An 18,529-nucleotide genomic window follows, 5' to 3' on the forward strand; every position below is an offset into this window, starting at 1 on the left:
CTCTTGCTCTATGCTGGCCAAAAGGCCAAGATGAAATCTAAGAGCTGCTGTGAGGGCTCAGAAGATCAGGGCTAAAGGGGTCAGGTTTGGGACTGGGGCCTAGATGGGCAAATCGGGATAAAAAGGGAGGACAGTATCTGAACCCTTGGCCCACAGGTTCTATCAGCAAGTCTGCAACCACCTGCACATGTTCATCCTGATTGGAGATGACCAGGCCCATAAACAGCTGCCCTCCACCCTTTTCCTGAGGCTTCTTCAATTGGCCATTGCTAGCATTGACCGCTATGAACCCTGGGACCAAGACTCCCTGATCAGTGTGGTCCAGCACTACCTGGAGAGTGATCATAATCTATCCGTTGATGGTGGTGAGCTCTTTTTACCTGTTCTCACTACTCCTCTCAACCAGGTTTTATTGAAGATTCAGGTCAGTCTCTCTCTCTCTCTTCCAAGAACCTAGTGATCCCCTTCACCTTTTCTGCCCACCTTCCTGAATCAAAAAAGGGTCCCTTTTCTTTCCCATTCTCCCACAAGTTCACAGCCTAAAACCATGCCCATTTCAGACTCCTTGAAGTACCCAGACCTCCAGGCATCAGTTCCCAGTGTGGCCAAAGCCATGGCTCTCATCCATCTCTCGGCTGCCAGCTACCATGGACACCTATGCCCTGAGTTGCCACTCGTCACCCCCAAGACCTTCCTAGACTTTCTGGACACCTTCATGCTGTTGCAGCAACAGATGACTCTGCAAATTAAGAACAAGGCCCAGCGGTGAGTGGCTCCATTTCCTGCACTGTACCTCCTGCTTCCTTGGGCCCACTTACATTGTAGGTACATTGTATCTCCAGGATCCAGAATGCCTTGGACAATCTGAGAATGCTGATTGAAAAGCACAATGCCTACACCAACTTTGTCTTCAACTTGGAACAGTTGCTGAAAGGCTCCCACAAGGTAAAGGGGGAGAAGATTATGAGGTATGCACACTAGGGTCAAAGCAGGAGCCCAGCGGGGGACTTCGGGGGAGCCAACCAGCCTGAACCTTAGTTCTTATCTCCCGAGAGTACCCCTTTCCCCAGGGAATCTCTTTAAACCCTGCTACCTCTTCCTTTAGAGCTTAGGCTCAAAGTTCCCCGTGGCACAGCTGAGACCAGACTGATTCTTCTAAACACATGAAATCCCAGTGTCTGCTTCTGCTGTCCTTAGTATGTACTTTGACTATGGGAAGTCCAATATACTTCCCAAGATCTCCACAGGTTCCCATCAGGGACAGGGCAGAGATTACACTCTGGTGGTTGCCTCTACACTTACCCATTTTTCTCCTGGATTCTCTATCATGGCTCATTGGCACACCTCTTATAGTCATCCTCTTCGCCCGTACAGCTTTATCCTTGTACCTCTTCCTACCACAAAAGCAACAACTATACAAGGCCCACATATGCACTGGGGAAATGTGGATGGGTGATGGAAGTCAGGCAATTTTTATTTTAGACCAAAACCAGAAAGATGTTGGAATGGTACACTAGACCTCAATGTCCTGAACTTCATTAGTCACCCTCCTCTACAGGGCATTCCCTAGCAGCCAGTTCTCTTTTTCTCACCTCTTCCTGTGCCCACTCCACCGTATTATTCAGCTACCCCACCTTTTCTTTAGAGCTCCTCCAATACAGTTCTCATGTAACAAGAGAGAATTTTTTTAGTCTAAATCTAAGTCCCATTTTGTTTTTAATAAGAGGAATTCTGAAATAGCTCTTCTTTTTCTTCCTGCTACATAAGGCTTTGATGAAGATTCAGGGCTAACTTCAGAGAACTGAACTAGTGGGCAACTCATACACAGACAAATGCTTCCCTTCTGCTGGGCTTTCAGGCCATAGAGCTCCCAATGCCTAGCCTGTCAGGGCTATCACCTAGTACTGCACAACTCTAGAAGCATGGCTTCCATTGTATCTACATGCATGGCTGTCATCGTGTTCTCTGTAAATGCTGTTCCCTAGAGTTCTCATAGTAATGGTGCCCTCCTACCATTCACCACCAAGGATCATTAGCTTAGACGGAACCTCAAGACTCACTTGAGGTTAAAAAAAAAAGTTCACAGAGGGACAGGATTGCCCTCTCCCGTGTTTTCCAAATTCCAGTTTCTTGTCTTGGGTCCTACTATTTCCCAGGATAATTAATAACAGGAATTATTTATCTGGTTTAAAGATGCTATTATTTTTTTTAAATGCTATTATTATTTGATCCCATGGTCAGTTATATCAAAGGACAACATAAAAAGCCCAAAATCTAGATAAGAGATGTTCATAGTAGGGGCACTTGGCTGGCTCAGTAGGAAGAGCATGTGACTCTTGACCTTGGGGTTGTGAGTTCAAGCCCTGTGTTGGGTTTTAGAGATAACTTAAAAATAAAATCTTAAGAAAAAAATGAGAAAGAGATGTTTATAGTGTCAGAGGCATTCAGTGTCAGATCCCTTGGCTGTTCATTCAACAGCCATAATAGTGTATACTTCTTTCAGTGTCCCCCACTCCAGGAAATGGCATCACCACCCACTTAGTTAAGCTAAATCCCAGGAGTCGTTCTGGAGTCATCCATCTCTCGTTTCTCTCATATTCAACTGGTTCATTTATTCATTACTGTACTCTACAAAAATTAATTGAACTCCACTCTTTTTGTCTACTCACTCATTAGTATTTATGTCCATGCCTACATCTAGAGAGATAGATAGGTTGATAGAATCCTTGCTACAACTTTCTGAGGTGGCTCTCCTTTTCCTCATTTTGCAGATGAGAAGACTAAGATCCAGAGAGATTAGGATGAGGATTAAATGAAATCTTACATGGACAGCATTTAAAAGTGTTAGAACATAGTAAGAGCTCAATAATGATAGTTCCTTCTAATAAGAAAGATAAGGCACTGTACTTGCCTTCATGGTACCTAGTTTACTGGAACATATAGCCTCATCCAGGCAATTACAAAACAGTATGTTACGACAGAGAAAGTCCAGGGCACTCTGAATTATCAAGACTTTCTGGAGAAAGCAAAGTGCCACAATGAGTAATGTGTAGAATATGGCAAGCACTAAAAAAACATTCCTTAAATATGGAAACAAAATGTAGTGCACCAAAGTTGATACCTGGAGGTTAGCGAAGATTTGGCATAAAAGGGGGGTGGGTCTGGGGAGGGTGTCACAGGCTGAAGTAAAAGCACGGACAAAGGCCCAGAAGCATGGGAACATGTGCCACATTGGAGGAGCTAGAAGTCAGGAATGGCTGGAGAGTAGGGTGTTGGGGGAGGAGAGAAATGAGGTTGGAAAGTGGAGTCCAGGCCTCCTGGGCACAAAGGCCTCATAAAGCAACTGGGAGAATGGCGAGTGTTCAGGAACATGATGATGATGGTATTTGGCTGGGGCATGGAGAACGGAGTGGAGGAAGGGGCTTACAGGCAGAAGTTGAGACAGCCATGAGGGAGCACAGGCTCAGGCAGAGGAGCAGACAGGACAGACATGTTGGAAGTAGAACTGAAAGGCCTTGAAGACGGGATGGGTTCAGGGGAATAGAAGGGATGGAGTCATGGTAATAATAGGTTTTCTTCTTTGGGAAACTTAGGTGTGTTTTGCCACAGTTCTCTGAGACGAACAGGTGAGGAGGTGAAGAAGATTGCAAGAGATCTGATGGGGCATAGCCAAGACACTGTTCATTTGTGGACATGTGAAGTCCAAGAGGTCTGTGAGGCATCAAAGAGGAGATTGCCACTAAGTAGATGGATATATGGACATGGAGCTCAGGAAAAAAAATCTGACTTGAGATAGCAATTTGAGAGTTGTTAAAATACAAGCAGTAATCAAAGCCATGAGATTAGGGAGAGCATGTAGATGTGCAGAATGAGAAGATGAGGAGGCCCTGAAACATTGCTGAGGAATATTTAAGGGATGGTAGAGGAAGAAAGAGCAGCCACAGTAGTTGGAGAAAGCCAAAGGATAACATGGGGTAATGAAAGTCAAGGGAAGGGGCGCCTGGGTGTCTCAGTGGTTGAGTGTCTGCCTTCGGCTCAGGGCATGATCCCAGGGTCCTGGAATCGAGTCCTGCATCGGGATCCCTGGAGGGACCCTGCTTCTCTGCGTATGTCTCTGCCTCTCTGTCTCTGTCTCTGTCTCTGTCTCTGTCTCTCTCTCTCTTTGTGTGTCTCTCATGAATAAATAAATAAAATCTTTAAAAAAGAAGAAGGAAAGTCAAAGGAAGACAGTGCTTCAGGAGGTGGGGAACTGTCTTCTGTGACAAATGCCACTAATGGGTTAAGTAAGAGTATACCAAATAGTTGAGCACATAGGCCTTGGAGTCAGACTGCCTGGGCCTGTGTGGCAGATCAGGAGAAGCAATCATCCCCTTGGAGCTGCATTGCCAGGTATGTAACTTATAGACCAGTAAGGGACTTATAGTCCCAGGGCTGTCTTTATCTGGGGCATATATGGAGTTCAACTTGGTCATCCTGCCTATCAAATGAGGAGTATGCTGGAGCCCCAAGTCCTCAGGGCTCCCTTTGGGGTATTTCCACCTGGCCCAGGAACTGGAGCTGCATAACCTGGATCTCTATTTACAGAACCTCCGAATACTTCAGCAGCAGCTAGACAAAGGCAAGCTGCTATTCAGGCAGCAGCTGGCAGAGTGTCAGCAGCAGGAGAACCTCATTGAGAACCTGACCAAGCAGCGGGATGCCCTCCGGGATCAGTATGAGGCTTTCCTGGAGCAGGTGGGCTCTTCCTGCTGCCTGCCCTGCACTGCTCCTCCCTTTGGGTGGGGACCACCTTTCACAGGATGATACCCAGAGGAGGGAAGGGGATGACTTGTCATGGCGTCTCCTGGGGGAGGGGACATAGGTAGTAAGATGGTTTGGGGAATTGTCCCTCATGGGAACTCCTAGGAAGAAGTGATCCCTCCTGGCAACACCTTGAAGGAAGAAGACACTCTGGGAACTCACTTCAAGAGTGCACATCTCCTCATTTAGATGGGCAAGGCATTCCTGGGGCCTCTGAGCCAGCTGCAGGTGGCTGACTTTGAGGAGATACGGAGCTATCGAGCACCACCAGAATCTGTGGTCCAAGTGACAGATGCACTGTGTGACCTGTTCCACTGTGAAACAGGCTGGGCCAGCGCCAAGCAGCTCTTGTGCAGTGAGGATTTTTATCAGGTAGGGAATGTGGAGCACAATGGAAGAGGAGAGTGGAGGCCAAAAGGGGAGACTCAGCAGAGGGAGGCTGTTGGGGCAAGGTCCATAACACCTGTGTCTGCCCTTACCCCTCGTAACACTTCTCCAGGAGCTGGTATTCTTCCCCAAGGAGAAGATGACGGACTCAGAGATGATCAAGTTAACCCAAGCTCTGAAGGCTCCAGGTATGACTGATGCAGCTCTGCGGGCAGTAAGCGTACCTGCGGCCAGGCTGGCAGCCTGGCTCTGGGCTGTTCTGCGCTATGGGCTGGCACAGCGCCGAGGACTGCCCACGGGCTTGCTGCTGCGGCAGATAGAGGCCACCCTGGCTCGGGAGCAGACCCGCCTGGGCCACTACCAGTTCCAGGCCCAGGAGATCATAGAGCACAATTTGGATCTGGCCAAAAAGCTAGAAGATACCCAGACTTCACACAACCATTTGATGGAGAAGCTCAGTCAGGCTCAGTGTGACCAGTATCGCAAGTGGCCCATCAAGGCTGCCCTGCTCACACCCATGCATTCTTGGACTACAGAGCTCCAGGTAAGGAGCCCCTTCTGGATTTCCCTCCAGAGTCCATGTCTGTACCACTGTCCTCAAACCCTCTGATCCTCCCTGGGCCCTCCCTGCCATGCTTTCTTGCATGCCCTGCCTTGCTCCCTCTCTGCCTGTATCCTCCTCGCTGGCCTCCATGCTCTCTGCTCTCCCTTTCCATGCTAGAAGTTGAAGGGGCACTGTGCCACTGTGTCTGGAGACGCCCTTCTGTGTTCGGCTGCCATCGTCTACCTGGGTCCTTTCCCGCCACTGCGGCGCCAGGAGCTACTAGACAAGTGGCTGGCTCTGTGTAGGGGCTCTCAGGAGCCCCTGAACCCAGATGATGTGGCCCAGGTACTGAAGCAGAAGCAGAGATCAGTTGTCATGCCACCAAAGAACCCCCTGCTCTCCACACGCTCTCCCTTCAGCCTTCTGTCCTTGCTGAGCTCCGGATCTGAACAGTGCCAGTGGGACCGGGACCTGAAGCCCCAGGCGAAGTCCGCCCGCTTGGCAGGCCTGCTTCTGCGGAGTCGCACCCACTACTCCAGTTGTCGTTGGCCTCTGCTGCTTGACCCCAGCAACCAGGCCCTCATCTGGCTGAACCCACTACCTCTGCAGGAGACCAGATGCTTGGCCCCAGGTCCCACTGAGTGCAGAGGTAAAGCCAGAGATAACGTACACAATATTTCTCGGGCATCTGAACTGCAAGCACTCTCAGCCGCATGTGGTCTTCTCTTTCCTAATGAAGACACTAAGTTTTTGTGGCCAGGGTATCCTAGACTTCATTGGCCTGTGTGATATTAATAAATTAGGTCACATTTACACCTTGGGGCCTATATTGCAATGATTCTGAATCTACATGGCTGATGTAGATGTCCACGATCTTCCACTTCCCTGGTCTGCCTAGCACTCTTAGAAACTTGGCCTACAACTCAGAGCCTTCCTTACTATCCAAATTTATCCTCAGTTCAAGAATTCTGAGGAAATTTTTTTAAGATTTTATTTATTTATTCATGAGAGACATGGAGAGAGAGAGGCAGAGACACAGGCAGAGGGAGAAGCAGACTCTGCTGGGAGCCTGATGTGGGACTCCATCCCGGTACTCCGGGATCACACCCTGAGCTGAAGACAGATGCTCAACTGCTGAGCCACCCAGGTGTCCCGAGGGGAAATATTTCTGTTAGCTCTGCCTGGAGCAGAGACCCACTTGGGTAGAGTGTCAGAAAGAGGTGTTTCTTAGGGGAAGGAAGCAAGTGTGGCGTGTAGGGGAGGGGGAAACAGGTGTTTATTTCCCAGAAGGAGGGGTTGAGAGTTTCCCTGGGGAGAATAATAGACATCTACAATGGAAGGTATATAACATGGCCTCTTAAATCAGACTCTTTGGGTCAAATATCTGTTCTTTACTAGCTGTGCAAAATGAGGCAAAGTACTTAATCTCTCTAAGCCTAAATTTATTTGCCAATAAAATGAGCCATCTTAATTATATTCATCTCATAAAACATTGTATTAAGTAAGATAATTCCTGTACAAGGGGTTCACAGAGTGCCTAAAAATAATAATTCCTCAAAAATGTTAGTATCACTAATATATTACTACATCCATTATTCCATTCCATCCCTTGGCTAGCAAAACTCTCCATTTTGGCATACCCCATTACAAAAATGCCCACTATACAACTATCACATGTGTAACTATGAGTGAATTTACCCCCTCTCTAGTAAGAGACACTCTGAAGAAACATCCAGCTGCAACATCCAATTCTGAGTCTACAAACTTTGAACGATGTTCATGTTCTTGATCAGATCTACATGTGGCTCTTTGTGATTCTATAACCTAAGACAGAGTACATGCTAAATCTCATCCTAGTAACTCACCTGCTATGCAAAGTGAAGCAAAATCAAATGGAGATAACTACAGTAAACTTCCTGTGTAGAAACTGGGTAAGGGTGAGAAACCCATACTTGTATATTAGCTTTAAGCTTGTACTGTGTAATGCCAGACAGCGATAGTAAGGTAAATGATTAGCATCACTTCATTGGCTATAGAGTAAGTTCTTGGACAGCCACTTTGTCCTGGGTTCTGATGAACAGCATAATTTTCCTTGTCATTGTCCCCAGGGCTATCTACAAAAGGAATATTGGGCAAGAGTCCCCTATTTGTAGCTGTTCTGCCTTACATATCCACTTCCTATTGGAATGAGATGGGGGCTTAGGATTTGCCTTAAAATTAAGCAAATGTTGATCACTTGTTACCAGATGGTGGGTTTTCTAGCTAATTTCTTTAAATCTCTTATCTTTTCCCTTCAGATTTCATTTATAAGGATTTTATTAGCTATTAACCAATGCCAGAAATCTTGGTATATTCGCATTCTTGAATTTAAGCCCCATTTTTTTGACTTCTCTCTTAACACTGGTTCTGGGGGCTCTAAGAATGCCACTGAGTCTTGATGTAATTGTCATCTATCTAAACCTTGGCCTTCACCTCAGAGCTGTAGTAATAAAATAGTCTAAGTAGTGAGCTTAGGCTAATCGGCCATGGAATATAACCCCTATTACTAGGAGCTGTATCCAAATCAAAAGGGAGAGGGATACTATTATGTTTGTCAAGCAAGGAATGCAAAGAGAAAAGTGCTTGGGATGGACCTGGAGAATTAGGCTTCCCTGATTTTCCAGGCTCTTCCAATAGCCAATAATTTCCTATTCCATGCAATATAATGTAGAAAATCATTTTTATAAATCAGTAAGATTCATGAGTATCTGATAATCGGTGTCTGAAATTGCTTGATATAATCAGAAAGGAATTTTCTTTAAGTATTTTTTTTTCTGGAGATTGTTCCTCTCATCTAAGTGGAGAAGTAGCCAGCATGCGTTCTACTAAATCCACTGAAGTGGATATGGTCCAAATCCCATGAGATAAACCAACTTCTTACCTACCACATAGTCTAGTGAGGAGAAGAAAAATCCTCATTGTCCCTCGCCACCACTAACTCACTGTATCAGTTAGGAATGCTATCACTATCAGTAACAAAAGCCCAACTTACCATGGCTTAAGAAATAAAGAGTTTAGGGACACCTGGGTGACTCAGTGGATGAGCAGCTAGCTGCCTTTGGCTCAGGGTGTGATCCTAGAGTCCTGGGATCGAGTCCCATATCGGGCTCCCTGTGAGGAGCCTGCTTCTTTCTTTGTGTCTCATGAATAAATAAATAAAATCTTTTTTTTAAAACAAAGAAAGATTTATTGGGGCACCTCGGTGGCTCAATTAGTTAAGCGGTCAACTCTTGATCTCAGCTCAGGTCTGGATCTCAGGGTTGTGAATTCAGGCCCCACACTGGGCTCCACACTGGGTGTGGAGCCTATTTTTAAAAAAGACAAAGAAGAAAAGAAAGAAGGATTTATTTATCTCACGTTGAGATAAGCAGGCACAAGGCTTCAGTGTTGACTTCAGGTCCCAGATTGTTCTTTCTGCTCAACGATCCTTAGCATGCTAGCTTATCAAATTATAGTTGGTTGAATGTAGTGGGTTGACTCCTAACCCGCAGAACTTATTAATATGAACTTATTTGGAAATAAGTTCGTAGGTGTAATAAGTTCAATAGGTATAATTAAGAGCCTTGAAATGAGGTCACCCTAGATTATCTGGGTTGGCCCTAAATCCAATGACAATTTTCCTTATAAGAGAAAAAAAGAGAAGGCACAGGTACACAGAGGGAAGGCCTCATGAAGATGGAGACAGATAGTGCTGTTATGTGGCCACAAACCAAGAAACTTCTGGAACCACCAGAAGCTGGAGAAGCCAAGGAAGGAGTCTCCCATAAAGCCATCAGAGGGAGTGCAGCTTTCCCAACACCTTGATTTTGGACTTCTGGCCTCCAGAACTCTGCAGAAATAAGTTTCTGGTTTTTCTAGCCACCATATTTGTGGTAATTTGCTGCCATATTGGCTGCTATGCCTATCATCGTGTCAGAGTTGCTGCTAGCCATTTCTGTCCCTTTTATCAGGAAAACAAAAGATCTTCCAGAAATCTGAATAGTCAAATGCAGTGGGCAGAGTTTTGGCCCCCATTACCTTTGTCGTCTGTTGCTACTCCTGTAATTATGTTCCATGACATGAAAGACTCTGCAGAGGTAATTAATATTACTAGACTGTTGACCTTAAGATAGAGAGATGTCCTGGATTATCTGGGTGGGCCCAGTGTGATCACATGTGCCCTTCAAAGACACAAGAAGGAAAGAAGAGGCAGGAAGATTTCAATCATGAGAATTCAAGGAACTGTTGCTGGCTTTGAAGATGGAGTGGACTACTGGGAAAGTGTGAGATGGAAATGAGTTCTGTCAAAAACCAGTAAACCTGAAAGAAGACCCGAGTCCCAGATGAAAACTACAGCCCCAGTTGATGCCTTGATTAGCTCCGTGTAACTCTGAGCAGAGCTTCCAGTCCTGCTGTCCTGGGCTTTTAACCACCTGAACTCAGACATTATAAGTGGATGTTGTTTTAAGCTGCTAAGTGGTAATTTGTTAAGCAATAGGAAACGAATCTACCAAACTGTGGACCTGGGAACCTCCACTTGCCTACTTCTTAATGCTCTCTCCCTGTCAAATAAATATATAAAATCTTTTTTTTTAAGTATTAAGCTTTAAGAAGGGGGCAGGGCAGGGGGAGAGGGAGAAGCAGACTCCCTGCTGAGCAGGGAGCCAAACATGGGGCTCCATCCCAGGACCCTAGGATCACGACCTGAGCCGGAGGCAGACACTTAACTGCATTGGTGCCCCAATGCTTAATACTTTTTAAAAACTTCTTAAAATTCTTGAATTTCTTAATACTTAAAAAAATGTTTACCTTTCCCAGTTGCTTCAGGACAGGAGGCAAAGGAGAAAGGGCCTGGGGAGGCAGCCATCTGTGTCCACCATACCACTGTGGCTTGGCTAATTCTAGTTGATGGCCTTTCACTTACAAGTTGCTACTTCCAGGCACTGATTTCCATATTAGTAACAATTCTTTTTGTTATGATAGAATTAGCTTAGGCAAAAAGAGAAATACACAGACTCTTCTAACCAATCTGCTGAGAAGCAGAAATGGAGCTGATTTCAGGGATACCTAGAACATCTCCCTGGAGGTTTAGAGAAATAATAGTGACAGCTAACATTTGGTGAGTGCTTACGAGGGCCAGTGGAATGCTTTCTATATATCATTTCATGTCATCCTCAACAGTAACCCTGTGTGGTACCCACTAATATCAATCCCATGTTGCAGATAAGGAAATTGAGTCAGAAAGCACTTAAGTCACTTTCCTAAGATGTCTTCCTGTGGGCCTTCCATCATGAGATGGAGCTCTTGGGTGAATAGTGCTCCCTAGGAGCCTGGTTCATCCTCTGAGAGGAGCTCCTCTGCATCTTCCTGCCACAGGGGAGAGCTTTGTGAGAAATCAAGAAAAAGAAGAGGCTATGGAAGAAGATGATGATGACAGTAGTGAAGAGTCTAATGAGGCTGAGGACAAGGCAAAAGAGCAGAAGACTGAGGACAAGGCAAATGAGGACGAAGAGGGAAAAAAGGAACAGGAGCAAGAGCACAAGGAGGAGGAGGAGACAGAGAGGGAGGAGTCAAGGCCAGCCTCTGAGACTGGGTCTCTGCCTCTTCCCTGCCTTCATGTGCTCTCGGGCACTGACCCAGAGTTGGGTCCTCAGCTTCAGGAGGCAGCTGCCAGTGGTGAGAACTGGTCCCCATGGTCCCCACCATGCCCCCCTTCTGTGGCCTCTCACCACCAGCCTGACTTCAGCTCCCATCCTTAAGCCAGGCACTAACTGTGTGGAAGAGCCCTGAGGAAATCTCCTAATGGCCAGTGTGGAGCTGGTCAGAGCCAGATTTTGTGCGGGGGAGGGGTGGAGTGCTGGCATGGTGGGTAGGGTGTCCTTGTCTCCCCCTTGCAGGCCTGCCCGTGCTACTGACCAACGTGGAGCTGGGCCTAGGCTGCCAGGAACTGCAATGGCTACTTCGGCGGGAGAAGCTGAGTGCTCCTGAGGTGCAGCCTGGCTTCTGTCTCTATCTGAGCACTACTCTCCCCCTCAGTGCCTTGGGAAAAGGTGAGCCCCAGTTGGTAAGTTGCCACCACAGCCTTGTGGACACACTAGGCCTCCCGCTTCACTCAGTCTGGCCCAGAGCAGGCTCAGGACTGTGGTCGGGAGCCATACACCCTGTGCGGCCCACCCACTGGCTTTGCCAAGGGGAAAGCATTAAGCGTCTCCCATATGACCCCCAAGTGCTAGGTTACGAAGTGTTGAAGGGGCTGAATGTGCTGGATCTGAGCCTGAACATGGATATCCTAGAAGAACAGATGCTGCATGAAATCTTGTGCATAGAGTGTCCCGAGCTCAAGAACCGCTGGCAGGACCTAAAGACCAGAATCCTAGACAGCTGTGAAGCTGTGGAGGCTGCTGAGGTGCCTGGGGGTCCTGGCCCTGGTGGGCGGCTGAGCTTTGGAGGGCCCGGGTTTGGGGGCAGAGATGAGTGTGGATGGTTGAGGGCTGTGTGGGAAAGGGTCAGACCATTGAACAAGTGACTGTTTGTAGGAGCGGCTGCTGCTGCTGCTGCTCCAGAACCCAAATCATCAGAAACCAGCTAAATTCCTGCGGGGCTTGGTGAGGGCCCAGGCAGAGCTGTGTCAGTTACGTGCCCACTCAGAGGACCTAGAAGACATGAGACTGCAGGAGGTGGCATTGTGGGTACCCTATCGCCGTGTGGTCTGGCATGGAATGGCCATTATAAAGGCCCTTAGCCCACTGCAGAACCTGCTGCCACCTTTCCGTATGAGCCCAGACAACTGGCTGGCAGCCACCAAGCGGGCTCTGAACAGCATGAAGCAGCATGAGACTCATCAGGGGGAGGACTTGCCCAGCCATCTGCTGCATCTGAGAAAACAGCTGACCCGCCAGCTACTGGGCAGTGCTGTGGCTGCACTGGGCCTGACCCAAGTACCGCTGGTGGGTGCCTTGGGTGCTTTGGCTCTGCTGCAAGTGACAAGGAAAGCACCAGAGCTGGAGAGGCTGGCATTTTGGCCTGGCCTGGCAGCCTCTCCTAGCACAGGCTGCAGCAAGCCAGGTGTGGCACGGCCAGCCTGGCTAGGACTGAGAGCCTGGCATGAATGCAGGATGCTGGAGCTGCTGCCCCCATTTGCTGGGCTGTGTGCATCGCTGGCAAGCCACTCCAGTGTCTGGAAGACCTACCTGTCACTGTCATCCACAGTGCTGGGTCCTGCGCCTGGGCCTGGGCCTGATCCACTCAGCCTCTTCCAGAAGCTGGTTCTGTGGCGTGTGCTACGACCTGAGTGCCTGGCAAGGGCCCTGGCCGACTTTACCACCAGCCTCCTGGGGCGGCCCCTGGATGGAAACCTGGGTGCCTCCAGCATACCCTTCGAACACAGCCAGGCTACTCAGCCCATGCTGATCTTGTTGCCGCCACCTGGCCACCCCACAGCCACCTTGCATCCCCTCACTGTCCTCCAGAGGCTGGCTGCCAAGCATGAGCAGGTTTGAGCCTAGTCTCGTGGCCACGGAGATACCAGATCCCTGTGGGCTAAGATGGGGTGTGGTGCCCTTCCCCCAGCATTCTCATAGATCTTTCTGGCTTACTTAGGGCTTTCTGGGGTCATTTGTGCCATTATGTTGGGTCCTCTGGGTCACCCTAGGATCACACTAAGTTCTCTGCTACCTCTCTGTTGGTCTTCAGGGGCAGAAGCATCTGGAGGTGATTGCCCTGGGCTCTGAAGCCTGGGACCCGGTCTCAGTAGTGGTCAGCACTCTCTGCCAGGCCATGCATAAAGGGCACTGGCTGGTGCTGGAGAACTGTCATCTGATGCCTCACTGGCCGAAGGAGCTGCTACAGCCCTTGCTGGGGCTGTTGGATGGAGCCAGGGGTGCGTTTGCTATCCAAAGACGGCTTCTATGACTGTCTGGTACTGGGCCTGAGCTTGAACTCTCAGGCCTCATGGCTGATCTCCTCACTCCAAGTCTGTCCCTTGTATCTCACTCCTGACCCCTGAGTCTCAAGTCTGATCCCTGAACTGGTGTCTGACCCTTTACCCAGTGATTGATCTTAGGCCCATATCTAACCCCACCCCTAGTGGTCTCGGACCTGGAGTTAGAACTGCTTCCAGCCCAGCTGGCAAGCAGGAGTGTGACGACCGTCCACAGAGACTTCCGTCTTTGGCTTATCTTATCTGCAGAGGCTGTTGGTTCCATACCAGGTAAGGAGCTTCACACTATAGGCTCTTAGATTGGGGGAGGCGGGCAACTGTGCTTTGTTGACCCAGAGCTCTCCTTCTGCTCCAGCTGTGCTGACTCACCACTCCATGCCTGTGTTCTGGGATCAGTCCCTGGAGCTGGGCCACGTCTTGATTGACAGTCTGGAGCTAGCCCAGCAAGGACTCTCTGTGCAACCCCCCACCAGGACCCTGCCTCTGCTCCTCTTACACGGCCTCCTGCTACACAGGCAGCTCTACGGAATGAAGCTGCAGGCACACAGGGGGCGCTGGTAGGGGACCCATAACCATCTTGCTCAGTCAGTTGCTCAGCAAACACTGAGCATTTTCCACATCCTGGAGGAATAGGGCTAATTCTTGTTTGGGCAGCACCAAAGTGTGAGGGGAAGGGGAAGTCAAGAAAGGCTCCTCCAAGGACTTTGAGATCTTGCCTTGAATTGAGTCTTGGAAGCAGAGGCAGATCAGGTGGAGATGCAGCTTTTCTGGGTAGAGGGAACTAAACTCAGCAGGAGGAGATTTCAGTGTAGCTGAGGTGGACATGCTGGGAGGTGAGTGGGGAGAGGAGGTAAGGTACTTTTAAGACCATGGCAAGGGGCCTGATTTTATCCAGAGGACAGTGGGAAGCCACTGGAAGGTTTTAGGTAGAAGAAATGTGATCCTGATTTGTTGGAAAGATCACTCTGGCTGCAACGTAGAGAATGGATTAGATGGGACAGGGCTGGAGGCAAGCAGAGCCATTTTAGAAGGCTCTGGCAGTCTCAGGGGACAAGACCATGGCATGTGTGGAAGGGACTAGGGTAGTCCCAGTAGGGATAGAATGTACATATGGAGTGAGGAAGAAGGAGTCCAGGGTGGCTCCCAGGTTTTCGCCTAGGACAACTGGGTGGTTATATGGAAGGAAACGATGATTTCCATTGAAAGCAAGTTGAATTTGAAGTGCTAAGTGGCGATGACTAGTGAGCCCTCATGAGTCAGGAGCTTGGGAGCTTGGGCCAGAAAGATCAGAGTCCTCAGCATACAGAGGTTCTGAAACCCTACTTCCTGTTCCCTCCCTCCAGGAGTCAAGTGACCCTGACCCAGGTCCTTCAGATTCAAGACCAGCTGTGGGCCAGCCTTAGCAATCCCAGTGTTGCCATGCAGGAGCTGGCTGGTGAGACCCTTCCTGTCCCCATGTAGTCATCAGCCCCCAAGGGAGCCCTGAAAGGGGTGAGAGTGGGAGTACTTGGGACAGGGATGTAATTCCCAGCTTTGGGTTTGGTTTGGGAGGTGGTGGGAACTGGAGCAGCAAGAATTGAGGGGCCTCTGACCTTGTTCTCAGCTTCAGTTTTCTATGGGGGTCCTGTGGGAGACAAGAAGGACAGGGAGGCCTTGATTAGCCTCACACGAGCTTGCCTGGACCCCAGCAACAGGAGCCGGGCTCATCCACACACACCACAGTATCTGCTGTCTACTCTGTTGCCCAGCCCAGGTAAGTTGCAGCCAGGTCACTGTGTGGGGGTGGGGAGGGGCAGTCTGAGTAAGCACCCCCCTCAGGAATGAGAACACCGGTACTAAGGTGTAGCAGGGGGCAGTATTCACAGTTGTGGGTGGGGGCTTCAAGTGTCACCCTCCCCTCCGCCTCCCAGAGCTCGGGGAGCTGGATGCTTTGGCAGAGTGCAAGGCCCAGATGCACCTGCTGCCCACCCCTCCGGAGCCCCAGAGCTGCGGACTGAGCGCCGGCCCCGAGGCCTGGCTGTTGCGACGCCGGAGTCACGCTCTCTGGAGCGCGCTGCAGCGGACTTCACCGGCCTGGGTTCCTGCGCCTCGCGGAGGCGCCCGACGCGCGGACAGGCGGCTGCGGCAGCGCCTAGCGCAGGCCAAGCGGCGGCTGGAGGCCCTGCAGGCTGTGCTGACGGAGACCGCCCGCCGGAAAGAGTCGGCGGCGGGGCGGGCGGTGCTGGGGCTGAGCTCGCGGCTGCCGGTGCAGGCCTTCCTCCAGGCCGAGGTGCTGGGGCTGAGCCGGCTGGCGGGCGCGCTGCTGCGGGACCTCGGCTGCCTGGCTCGGCAGCTGAAGGGCGCGCCCCCCTGCGCCTCCCCGCGCTGTGCCGCGGTGGCCCACGCTCTCGGGACTGGCCGCCTACCCCCGCCGTGGCGTCCCCACGCGCCTGCCGGCCCGCAGCCGCCCTGGCACTGGCTGCGACAGCTGTCGTGCCGTGGGCAGCTGTTGGTTCGCTACCTGGGCGTGGACGCCAGAGTACCAGAGCGCATCTTTCACCTATCGGCCTTTGGCCACCCACGCCGCCTGCTGCTGTCACTGCGCTGGGAGGCCACCCTTGCCACGGCCGCCCGAAACCAGCGTGCGCCTAGTTCGAATGTCCCTGCTTGCCAAGGGTCTAGCTCCAATGAGCTCCCCGCAAAACGTCCGGAGCTGAACAGCAGCCCTTTGCACCTCCAGGTATCTTCATGCCGTCCCTCCGTCTACACTTCGCCCCCTCAAATCCCTGATTACACCTTACAGTTACCCCCATCTTGCCTCTTCGTGATCTGGCCCCCTCAGGAACCCCATCTCCTCTGATCCCCCTCCACCGTCCTAGCCTTGCCTGATCAGCTTCTGGCGCCCCCAGGTGGTGAACGGTCCAAATCCTACTGTTCCAGAGATGGGGCTGCTGCTGATTGGGCTCCAGCTTCGCAACGCAGAGTGGGACCCCTTAACAGGGGCCCTGCAGGACAGCACCTCCAGCCAGCCCAGCCCTCTGCCTCCCGTCAGCGTCAGCGCCCAGGTCCGGGGCCCCAGTGACTTGGCACCCCCAGCCGGCCTGGCTGTGTATTCCTGTCCTGTGTATATGGAAGGGGCCCTAGGTATCACCAGGCTGCACAGCAGAAACATCCTGATGCACCTGCCCCTGCCCACAAAGCTCAGCCCCGCCACTTGTGACCAACGGAGAGTCCATGTGTGTAGCCCACCCTTGCTGTGAGCCCTCAAGCAAAATAAAGTTGGGGTGATTCGATGAAGGATTTCTGAGATTTAGTAGTGCAGGGTGTCTGCACATGGAGAACTGACATGCTGAGGGGAAAACCCGGTGTGTACCAACCGAGAGGGGAATGTTGTATCCTGTGGGGAGATGGGCCTGGTGTTGGTCATGCATCCAAGGGGCTTGGCAGATGGGGATGGTGAATACACTGGATCCTGAAAGCTGTGCCCAGCTTTCTACTGTGTTCTCAGTACTTGCGTTAAATCCACAAAATATACATACATATATATTTTTTTTCACAACGGATATTTTTAAAGAGAGAGTATTAGAACTGAAAATGATTTTTCAAAGCCTTAATTGTATATCAAGAATGCCTCAGTCGGGGATCCCTGGGTGGCTCAGCGGTTTAGCGCCTGCCTTTGGCCGGGGGCGCAGTCCTGGGGTCCCGGGATCGAGTCCCGCGTCGGGCTCCCTGCATGGAGCCTGCTTCTCCCTCTGCCTATGTCTCTGCCTCTCTCTCTCTCTCTCTCTGTCTATCATGAATGGATAAAAAAAATCTTTAAGAAAAAAAAAAGAATGCCTCAGTCTTTCCCTACCAGTCATCCTTTCCCCTCTGATGGATTCTCCAAGTGAGTCATATACATGAAAAACAAAAGCCAAATAAGATACAAGGTTTTATGTGCATTCAACAATTATTATTTTAAAGATTTTTTTTTTTTTGAGAGAGAGAGAGAGAGTGCACGTGCAAGTGGAGGAAGGGGCAGAGGGAGATGGAGAAGCAGACTCTCCGCTGAGCATGGAGTCCAATGTGGGGCTGGATCCCAGGACCCCAGGATCATGAACTGAGCCAAAGGCAGATGCTTAACGGACTCAGCCACCCAGGCACCTGGGAGAGAGAATCTCAAGCAGACTCCCCACTGAGTGGGAGCCCCACACTGGGCTTGACAAACTCACCACCCTGAGATCATGACTTGAGCCAAAATCATGAGTTAGACACTTAAACTGACTGAGCCCCTCAGCAATTATTTATTGAGCACTCCTTTGAACCAGGTGCTTTTCCTGGCACCGATGACGTTGTTCCAGAGCAGGGAGACAGACAAGAAAAGGTCAACATATGGGTAAGTTAAATTTGATTTTATGTGCTATAAAGAAAATAAAGAGGCTGATGTGTTAGAGCATGACCAGAAGGGAGCAGTTACTATCTTTTAGGTGGTCAGGTGATGCTTCCTGAATATTATTAGAAAGAGAGCTATTTGAAGATCTAGGAGGAGTGTTTCTGGGTGGAGCCCTCAGTAGGCTCAAAGTTCTTGAGGCAGGACAGAAAATGTAGCGGGAGGGACACCTGGGTGGCTCAGCAGTTGGGCATCTGCCTTCAGCCCAGGGCGTGATCCTGGAGACCCGGGATCGAGTCCCACATCAGGCTTCCTGCATGGAGCCAGCCTCTCCCTCTGCCTATGTCTCTGCCTCTCTCTCTTTCTCTGTCTCTCATGAATAAATAAAATCTTAAAAAAATAAAAAAGAAAGAAAATGTAGTGAGAGTATGGTGAATAAGAGGTAGGATGATACAAAATGATTTAAGGGTATAGACAGGGGTAGATTGCATAG

General features: G+C 50.0%; 1 protein-coding gene across 1 annotated transcript in view; it reads left to right on the top strand.

Annotated features, from left to right (window-relative positions):
• Window positions 1–16,960, top strand: part of DNHD1 (dynein heavy chain domain 1) — a 79,750-nt gene extending 62,790 nt beyond the window's left edge. Inside the window, 18 exon segments of the mRNA XM_025459327.3 lie at window positions 157–365; window positions 561–765; window positions 843–945; window positions 4,585–4,734; window positions 4,990–5,172; window positions 5,300–5,731; window positions 5,909–6,380; window positions 11,126–11,425; window positions 11,647–11,799; window positions 11,977–12,155; window positions 12,286–13,242; window positions 13,442–13,628; window positions 13,836–13,958; window positions 14,044–14,245; window positions 15,032–15,123; window positions 15,292–15,441; window positions 15,599–16,407; window positions 16,577–16,960. Of these exon segments, the coding sequence (XP_025315112.3) occupies window positions 157–365; window positions 561–765; window positions 843–945; window positions 4,585–4,734; window positions 4,990–5,172; window positions 5,300–5,731; window positions 5,909–6,380; window positions 11,126–11,425; window positions 11,647–11,799; window positions 11,977–12,155; window positions 12,286–13,242; window positions 13,442–13,628; window positions 13,836–13,958; window positions 14,044–14,245; window positions 15,032–15,123; window positions 15,292–15,441; window positions 15,599–16,407; window positions 16,577–16,927 (5,257 nt within the window). The 3' untranslated portion in view covers window positions 16,928–16,960.
• Window positions 16,961–18,529: the final 1,569 nt, after the last annotated feature.

This window comes from Canis lupus, chromosome 21 (assembly GCF_003254725.2).
Source record: "Canis lupus dingo isolate Sandy chromosome 21, ASM325472v2, whole genome shotgun sequence".
NCBI lineage: Eukaryota > Metazoa > Chordata > Mammalia > Carnivora > Canidae > Canis > Canis lupus.